Here is a 9,857-nt window from a genome sequence, read left to right on the forward strand (position 1 = left end):
CATCGAAATGTGATCCTGTAATATATTATACCCTAGCTAGTTGCTATGTCTAGTGCAAAAGGTCCTTGAAGGCCTAAGCAATTCTCATAGGGTGACCGTTTGAATATTTGCAAATCCTATCCAATGCATGGTTTTGTAACACTTACAAGGAACAGCCTTCCAATAATCAGTCAAGCATAGTAATGACTTGGTTCTGGATTTATTAGGCAAGTTGCCAACATCTGTGACGACGACAAAGAAATATATAGACAAGGAGAAACCTTCACGACACTACACTACACGTAGCTAGCTCCTATATATTTTCTGCACAATTAACTAGAATCTTGTAACTTAATTACGGCTAAAATGTAACCAGTGCTTGAATTTGATTGGCTTGGTCCATGAAGCATATAATGAAAGAACATAATATAATCCTCCAATTAATATTGAAATTACTTTAACTACAAGATATCAAAAACTCGGCCATTAATGTTACTGGGGACCCAAATGATACGGATATCTATAAGCCCTATAGCTGCTTCAATGGTATTGGGAATTGTACGTATATATGCATGAAATTTAGGGTTATGGCAGATTTCAAAAGAGTTTTTGTCTTTTGTATCTCCTTATCATCATGCACATTGCACCCTCTCTTAATTATGTTGTATCCAACAAATTGAAAAAGTAGAGGGCAAATGGATGAGTGAGTTTTATGGTTAGTTGGTAATGTTGCAATGTTTGCAAGACGTGGCCCATAAAACTTTCGGCCGACCAGTGGGTTGGCTGGAAAATTATGCAAGATCCAAAAGAACACAGAAAGAAAATGGGTTTGAAAAGAAAAAAGTTTTTAAGTACTCAAAATTTTCAATTTTGCACATATTTTTTAATTTTATTTCATTTCTTAATTTATCATATTACCTCTTTGTCATTTTCTAAAAAAGGTTTACTATTTTCTAAATTTCAAGAAATAATATATTTTTCTTGTTGTCATAAATAGAAAAGTAATTGAATTCTATTTTTCTTATTAAAACAATTTTATTATTTTTACAAATTTATTTCAATAACAAATTATAAAATTGAACATCATATTAATATTAACATAGTTCTACCTGATAAGTTGTCCAAATCTTCAATCTAATGATTGAGATTTACCCTTTAAAAATAATTGAGAAACATTAATTCTACTCACTTCCCTAAAAACCAGAAAAAAACAAAAATCTTCGATCAATTTCGTAAGGACTGTCGGATAGTAAAAAGCATATCATGCACAAATGGTCATTCATTCAAAACACAAATCACCAAAAAGTCTTCTCTTTAAGGCCAAATAAATTCCCTTCAGAACGTTTTTGTTCAACATTTTGAACAGTATCTTTCTAAGAAATACAATTCATGCCAAGTTTGACATTCATTCATCCAAACAGAAAAGGGAAGTTTTTCTATTATGGACAAGCGACTTCCCAAGTGAAACCCTGTTTCCAAAGGTCTCAAAACTGGAGAGAAAATATTAGAATATGACTAGGAATTATAGCACATATCCATCATTAATACATCAAAACTTAAAAATAAGAGCTATACATCATAATAATCGAGAAATGTATGGGTCACACAATATGTTGCCATTGTATCTATTTCATGTGGTGATCAACCCCACATGCAAAACTTCCCGCAAGAACTAAACACTTCAAATCTCCTTATGTCATTTATGATATCCTAGAAAATTCAAATGGTATGAGTGGTCATAGTTACACAACAAATTATCTAAAACTAATTCAAGGGAGGAGGGGAATTGAGAGAACAAAATAGAACACTAATTCTACAATTTACTAGGCAATATTTCATGCTACACTAAAAATTTTGATAAACTAGAGTAGAGGAGATAATACAAAGTTGAACTACAGCTACATATTACACAAGACATGAGTATTAAAACTCTCTCGTCAATTTTCTGAAGGCCCCATTTGATATAGATTACCTGTTCTTACCAAAACAGAAAAATATATATATATAGATAAAATCAGTAGTGATTCTTGAGAGATTCTAGGCAGAAAATCAAAAGAAGGGGCAATATAATGAAGGCAGCAAAAATGAATAAAATAAAATAAAATGCAGCAGAGAATGACAGTACTTGTGGCTCAACCTAAAAACAGAACGTGTTTCATCCCAACATTGCGATGCAATTCCATGGACATGCACACAGCATAACTAGTAAGTAATAACTAGTTTCTAAAATCACTCCTGCCAACCCTTGGTACAATGTCTATCAAGTAATATGCCGTAACATGTCAGCAAAAAATTAGTTCTCATATTGCCATGTAAATTCAGAGAACCATGCTCTGTACTCAAATTACTTCTGTGAATGGAATATCACCACTGAAAAATTTGCACATAAGAGGGAAAGATTAAAGTTGGACGCAAGCACATGGCAACATATAAAACAGAATGCATCTCATCTCAGCATTTTAAGATATAATTGCACGGACATTATACCTAATACCTAGTTTCTAAAATCACTCGAGCAACCTTCCCCGTGTTGTTAGCATATGTCTATCAAGCAAGAAGTGACAAAACAATAATAAAAAAAAAAAGAAAAATTGTTTTCCCAAATTCTCATGTAAATTCAGAGAGATGCAGTATATACTCAAATAACTTTCATTGTGAATGAAATATCAACATATGAAAAAAAAAAAAAAAAAGAAAAAAAAATTCTGCCATAAGGGGGAAAGATTGAAGCTAAATGCAAGCACATGATAACATATGAAAGTTAGCTCTTTTATAAACTAGATATCTACTTCTCTATATGACCCCGTGCTCTGGTATCAGCACAAGGAACAGAAGTTAAACATAAAGGCAACAGTTATCAGATGCCAGATACATTCATACCTGATCAAAGGGAGCACCATCATGATGCATTACTAAGAAGACTTCATCGCCTCACAAAATATGTGCATGAATGACTAACCAAAAACAGGTTGAAAACTTCCTTTGGCTTCATCATAAAACCATCTGCAACACAAGTTTTCCTCGTCAAATAAGAATGGAAACAAATCAATTCATTCTCATCTTGAATGAAAATAATGAAACAGAGACTGAATATTGTATATCCTCATCATAGTATTAAAAAAAGGCGTAGGGGAAAAAATAATAGAAAACGGAAAAGGAAAAGAAGAAGTTGATTAAAACTCAAAAATTTGATCTCAAGCTATAATTTGGAGAAAATTCAGCATAGTCAAAGATCAATGCAATAATTATCTGTACAAGAGGCAAATTGCCAATCAAATAAGCACTTCCTCATTGGTATGAGCAAACATAACGGCATCTTTTGAAGAAAATTTAAGAAAAAACATATCACTGAACTTGACAAAGGGAAGAGAAGAGGAGAAATGCCATATTCAACTGTTTGTTATGCCTGGACTTAAATTTTAGGTTTCAGCAGTCCCTCAAATGTCAGAGTTAATATGTGACGCCTAGGAACCTACTGATGACTCTCCAAGCAAGAGTCTATCTGCTTGCTGCTGGGAATATAAAGTCAACTTCATTTCAAATGCAAGCTAAGTGGGTGCAGCATCATTATGGATAAAAATTATTTATACACTTGCCTGAAATGAATTTGCCACAATAGGTCTACTCTCACTATTAAAAGCTGAATAATTACAAAGATGACAAGCCAACCCCCTTAGATAGTGAACAGAAGGCAGCCTCCTAGGTTTCTAATATGACTTCAATAAGCCCTGGAATTTGACAAAAGGCAATGAAGGGCTTTCTTCATGCAAATTTAAGGGGAGTTTAGCAATCAAGTATATCTCACTCTAATGAGGTGTTTAAACATTTCTAAAGAAATCTCTCAAGATTTCTACCCAAGAAACAACTATTATCAATCTTTCCTCTCAATTTCATCTCACTTCCCTTTCATCTGATATGAATATAAAAATGGACAAAGAAAGAGAAGAAAAAAAAAGGGTTTTCAATATTTTATATCAAATATTATTAGGATTATAATTAGCAAGAAAATAAATTCCATGTCTACACTAACCCAGAGATATGTGGACAAATCATAAAGCTTTTCTCAAGCAATTGAGAGTAGTAAGCAAGGGCTTGCAAGGAATGTGATAGATGAAGAAACATACTTGCATATAAAAACTGGCTGTAATCCACTATTAGCCTCAGTTTCTAACTGACTCTGTCTTTCACAGTTCTCTTGAAACTTGGTAGGAGGAAGAACTGCACACGGACCTTGAATCAAGCCAGCCATTACACTGCTCTGGTGATTAGATTCATATACCTGAGTCAGAGAAACATGGAGTTCATTACACAGATGGAAAAAAAATTGTCAAAATGTGAATTCAGTAAAGAGAAGGACAGAATCAAATTAAACCAACAAAGTACATTTAACTTTGAGCAAGATCAGTGCGTGCGTGTGTGTGTGTTTGTGCGTGCACATGTCTGAGAGCATATTTATATAACCAAGAAACTACTATTGTTCATCCAACCACTGAACCACTCGACCAACAAAAAAAATGATCAAACTATTCTATGACAACTTCAGATACCAGAGAAAATGCAAAAGTATACAATATAGTTCACCTCATTGCTTTCAGGGGCACATGGGTGGCCCACAGCCTTAGGCAGGTCACCTGGAAAGTAGCATCTATTCACAATAACCCACTTTGATCCTGTTTTGATGTCCTCCCACATTGCCTGCAACAAGAAGACCGCTAATCCATATAAGGAACATTTAAACGCAGAATACTCCACAAAAGGAAACAAAAATGAAGTGACTAACATACACAGCTAAAGAAACAAACGAACTTCTCTCAATAACATGTAATAGTTGAGTAATGGGCTCATATCAAACAAAAGCAACTTTGAATGTTTTCATTTCGGTAGCTGTACAATTATCGTTTGCAATAAGCATATAATTGAATGATTGGTGTTTCACTTGCCTGAAGTTTAGAAGGTATCAATTTCTCATGGCTAGAACGAAAAAGGGCATGATCCTGCACTTTATATGTTACTCCATCAACAAGACAAGACTCATAGAATTTTTTTCCATCTGAAACTTTAAGTACATTCCCAATCCATTCAATATTGTGAACACCATCAAAAGACATCCCAGAGTGCTTTTGACTGTCATTATTACGTTCAGAACTTCCAATAGGATTTGCATGGGTGACATCTTGGTCACTTTGCTTCACATCAAATCTTGGAGTACAATCACTAAGTCCTCTTATACTCTCTGAGTCTTCAACCATAGAATGGTCCTGACTAGTCTTCAAAGGAACTTCACCAGTGTTTGATGGTGCCGTTCGGTCAATATCTTGTAAGCTATTAGCGGGTTTGGAATTTTCAAATTTGTTACTAATAGTCTCAGGTAATGTAGCAGGAGGCTGCAATTTTGATTCAGAAACTGATCCCTCTTCCTGTATGTGTGATTCAGATACTTTAGCTGGTTGAATAGATCCTTCATTTGATAAGCCAATGGAAGGAGAATCAGAGACAACACCTAAAGAATTTGCTGAGTTATTTGGCAAATTTGCAGCACGTATTGCCTGATCCACATTTTTCATCCTTGACGTGAAACTATTCCCTGTAATTTCCCTTGCATTGGGTGCTATTGAATCAGATGCGGGCTCAGAATGGTTACCAATCACAGTACCAGATCCTGCAGAACTTTGTAAACCAGAGCTTCCATTTGCCATTAACTTTTCTTGATTGAACTTTTGATCTACAATTCCATTTTTCTTCTCTGACGAAGGCTGAGCTCCAGCTGGATTAGAAGGTCCTTTTGGTGGAGTAATGCTTCTCATCACACGGCCATATTTAGGTGGCAAAGGCTTTCCATTGCTTAATGCTAGGCACCTCAAGCAGTGCCACTCACCACCTCTAGGTATTCCTTTCTGATTCACTGATTCTAGACATTTTAAGTGAAATCCTTTCTCACAAGCATCACAAAGGACTATGGTTTCCACCTCATTGACAGTGACTTTGCACATCTGGCAAGTCAAAGGCTTATTCATATATTCCCTAGAAGGTGGAGTCCACGTGGGATGTTCAGGAAGTTTTGGTTGCAGCAGCTTCTGAATAATTTTAGCAATTTCATTGTGGTTATTGAAAAATGATGAGGTTTGGACAACCTTCACACCTTGCACAGGTTGATGTACACCAGGCAAATTTGCAGCTGTACTTTGAGGAATAAATGGTCTGAATGCTTGATCTCTTGCAGCTTGAGAAGCAGCCCGTGACAAACCCAAATCAGTATTTCCCTCAGCTTTAGCAGAGTTATGATTTAATACATTGCTTTCTGGTGTAGCTTTGGCTGAGGACATAGAATGAGATTGTAAAGACCAAGTTGTAGCATTCAACAGTGGCTGATTTGCAGAAGCATTTGCTGCAATTAGATAATTTAAAGAGCATAAGTACATAAAAACAAGACAAAGTAACAAAGATGGTGATATTGTTAGTTTCACATTTCACTTCAGAAGAATTTAAGAACGTAATATAAGTGTTACCATTCACATCACTTGGAACCTACCACCTAACCCAGCCACTCTTCCCTATCTAGCTTTTTCTCTCCCCCACACATGCACCCACTCATGTGCATAGAGAGATGCATATAGGATGAGAATAGTGTGTGGTAGGAAGAGACAACAAAGGCCACACTCAGGACAACTAAGCTGATTAGCTGACTCTTAACAAGATTGCAATTTTGCTTATGTGTTACCAATCAAGAGTGTTTTACTTTAAGGTAAAACCCTAATAATAATATATAGTTAGCATACAAATTCAAAAGATGAAAAATAGAGCTCCTATAATATAGTACCATTAAAATTAAGCAGAAGTGCAAATAAAGTGTGATTCATTCTACAAAGTGTTGTCAAAAGTGATAGGTGCCCTTAAGGTAAGAAGATCCTCCATCGCTTGAGGTGCTAGGTGCTTGCCTGAGCAAAGTGAGGCTCTAATTTATTATGAAATAATAAATAATTAAATATACAATGTAAAAAAGTCTACAATATTACACAATCAATAAATTGTCAAATTTCATATTCATATTTCATAATATATTATATGTTTTAAACTTTAAGATAAAAAAAATTCCTCTAATAACACAAAATGTTAAAGTAAAACATAAAGCACATGATTTAATTTAAAATTATAGATGCATTGTTCAATTTCATTCATTATGTCATGCAAACTCAAAGTCCTAATTCTCTAGTCCTCGTGAGGATGCCAAAAGGTGAAAAACAAATCAGGTTAATTTTTCTCTTTCTCAACTTTTTTTTTTTTACTAATTTCTCCCTTGAGGCGCCTGGTGATGCCTCGCCTGGGTCCCTAGGTAGCTTCTAGTTGAAAGCACCTCGCCTAGAGGCTTCTCAAGCAAAGTGCCTAGATTTCACGAGCACCCAGGCGCCTCTTGACAACATTGTCTACAATTCCTTAGTATCTTATGTTATTAGATTTTGCTTGATTACATCTTCTTATATTATTTAAAAATCAATCATAACAGACTCAGCAATCCAAATATTATATCTGCCAAGGAAAGGAAAAGAAAGAATTAAAGTAGACAATCATTACTGGATCCAGACAAGAAAAGAGGTTAGTGTACAGGGGAAATAAAAGATTACCTTGTATATGCGGTGCATAAGAAGTCCCATTTGGTCCCTCTGATTTAAAGTGAGATTTTTCAACTCTGGGACCTGCTAATGCAGATGAATCCCTTCCTGGGTGACTGTTGGGTAACCCAGTCGATACTGTAGATGCTCTCACTTCAGTGGGGAGCAACTGATTTGCTACAGGTGTAGAAGTTGCTGCTGAGACATGCCCTAGAGTTGCTGAAGTTGGAAGGCCTCCAGAAGGTATACTTGTATTACTTGGTTTATCTGATGAAAACATGCGAATAGAATTGGATGGCCCACGAATATCACCCATTGCACCAAAATTTGGCTGTGACATTTGAGATGAATATGTACCAGAAGGTGCAGTAAATTTCTTGGATTCTTCCATCTGGAGAAGCATGAAGAAATTCACATTATCTAGTCATGACACACTTTTTAAGTGTTAGACACAATCCAATGAAATCCAGAGGTATGAATAGCTCATGCAGAAATAAGAAGTTAGTTTACAACACTCCATGACAAAGATAAAGCACAACTTTGGATTCGATCCTATAAATACATAACATCATGGACGTAATATTTTTTTGGCCTAAAGCCTTATACCATTCTTCTCAGCTGCATTGTTTAACCAATGGAGCAGCTTAAAATTCTACTTTTGTACTAGGTAAATCAGAATTGCCTCAGAGGCTAAAGAGCAAACCAAATGTTTTCCTTTTATTGCTGACAAAGAAAACTAGTCTCTTGTCATTTCTAAGCTCATTATCCTCATATTAGGAAGGCTTATTGGCTTACAGTTTTGAAGCATTTACATTCGTTAGGTCCCACTTATTAAAGAAATTTTGATTCTAAATGCAGCTCTTTTCCTTTGCCACTTCTTCCTAGGAAAAAAAAAATCCTACACCTACTACCTCTTATTGTGCATCAAATGACAACACAAAATTTAGCAAAATTAGAGCTCTTGGTCTCACATTTCCATTCACACATTAAAGACACTACCTGTAATTATTAACCTCTGCTACCTGTAATTATTAACCTCTAAAGTGCAATGCAGCTCACTACATTCTAACCACCAAATTCAGCAAGATTCTCCCTGGAAGAGGGAACGGGGAAAAAAGATGAAGCAGTTGGATCAGAAAAATAAATCCTACCATCTTTGCTAATGGCACTAAATTGACATATGAGGGGAAAATAAAAACCTTAACTTATGGAACAATAACACAGACTAAACCAAACAAACAAACCAAATACCACTCCAAATCTACCAGAATCAGACACAGATTTGAACACTATTACCTTCTTCTTTGAAAGAGAGATCTTCTCTTTAATAGACAACCTAGTGCCCCGAAACCCTAATCGTTGATCTTTGAGCTTCCAATTGAGCCCTAGATCCTCAATAACTGTCCCAATTGCATCCCTCGCTACTAAATCCTTTGGCGCCAAATCCTGACAAATCTCTACCAATTTTGCCCTAGCCTCCGCCATCAAATTTACCTCCGCTTCCGTCGGACTCTTCCCTCCTCTCATCCCCGCCATGGTCGACAACACCAACACTATCTCCGCCACTCTCTGCATCTCTCCGGCCCCACAATTCGCCTTTTTGGTTGATCTAACACCTAATTCTTCAGTCTCCCCGTTCTCAACCGGCCTCTTCTCGCCAACCGCAGCAGTCTCACACTCCGCTTGAGGATTCATACCGTCTACAGACTCATCATTACCCGCAGAATCCATTTCCTAAGGAGAAAATCCCATGCACGATCGTTCCACGGGGGGCGACCTGCAAGAGAGAGAGAACAGAGGGTTGTGAGGAGAAAAGGAGCGAGAGGGGGGAGGGGAGAAACCCTAGAGAGAGAAAGAGAGGGGTTTAAAGAGAAATTTGAAAATTAGAGACGTTAAATTAAGGAACCTTTTTGGCGGGTAAATTGGAGAGAGGGATTTGTTATTTGAGTGATATATTGTTGTAAGTGATAATAGGGGGCGAGAGAGAGAGAGCGAGAGAAAAGGGTGCGAATTGAGCAGAGGGGAGGATAGAGAGAGCGTGTGTGTTCTAGAGAGATAATAGGTTTTTATTATTCGGTTCGGTTTTTAAATTACGGTTCTGAGTCTCGGTTCACCATACAAATTGGGAATTCAACGGTTTAATCTAGGGATTTTGATTTTGCTGCAGTACGTATTTTGCGTTGTTGTCAATTATCCAGCACGTGAGGTCCATATCAGCTCAATCAATAATTAAATACTTAGTTGTATTTTAGTATTAAAATTATTACAATA

The 9,857-nt window shown here is 36.2% G+C and overlaps 1 protein-coding gene across 2 annotated transcripts; it reads right to left on the reverse strand.

Annotated features, from left to right (window-relative positions):
* Positions 1-1,652: 1,652 nt before the first annotated feature.
* Positions 1,653-9,640, reverse strand: LOC110646362 (uncharacterized). 2 transcript variants are annotated; one of them, XM_058137299.1, is made up of 8 exons: positions 9,493-9,640; positions 8,883-9,363; positions 7,599-7,977; positions 4,920-6,364; positions 4,561-4,674; positions 4,104-4,258; positions 2,860-2,982; positions 1,653-1,951 (listed from the first exon to the last, which is right to left on the reverse strand). In XM_058137299.1, the coding sequence occupies exons 2-7, from the start codon at positions 9,315-9,317 to the stop codon at positions 2,934-2,936; spliced, it is 2,577 nt and encodes an 858-aa protein (XP_057993282.1). In that variant the 5' UTR covers positions 9,318-9,363; positions 9,493-9,640; the 3' UTR covers positions 1,653-1,951; positions 2,860-2,933. The 2 variants fall into 2 exon arrangements, with proteins under 2 accessions (XP_057993282.1, XP_057993283.1); XM_058137300.1 differs by having other exon boundaries at positions 1,653-1,956.
* Between the last annotated feature and the right edge of the window lie 217 nt (positions 9,641-9,857).

The sequence above is a fragment of the Hevea brasiliensis genome, chromosome 15, assembly GCF_030052815.1.
Source record: "Hevea brasiliensis isolate MT/VB/25A 57/8 chromosome 15, ASM3005281v1, whole genome shotgun sequence".
Taxonomy (NCBI): domain Eukaryota; kingdom Viridiplantae; phylum Streptophyta; class Magnoliopsida; order Malpighiales; family Euphorbiaceae; genus Hevea; species Hevea brasiliensis.

Excerpts from the sequence above, each read along its gene's own strand:
- LOC110646362 (XM_058137299.1), bottom strand. The coding sequence starts at position 9,317 with ATGGATTCTGCGGGTAATGATGAGTCTGTAGACGGTATGAATCCTCAA. Across the intron at positions 7,978-8,882 it reads TCTCTCTTTCAAAGAAGAAG|ATGGAAGAATCCAAGAAATT; the intron begins GTAATAGTGTTC and ends ATGCTTCTCCAG. Across the intron at positions 6,365-7,598 it reads TTATGCACCGCATATACAAG|CAAATGCTTCTGCAAATCAG; the intron begins GTAATCTTTTAT and ends ATCTAATTGCAG.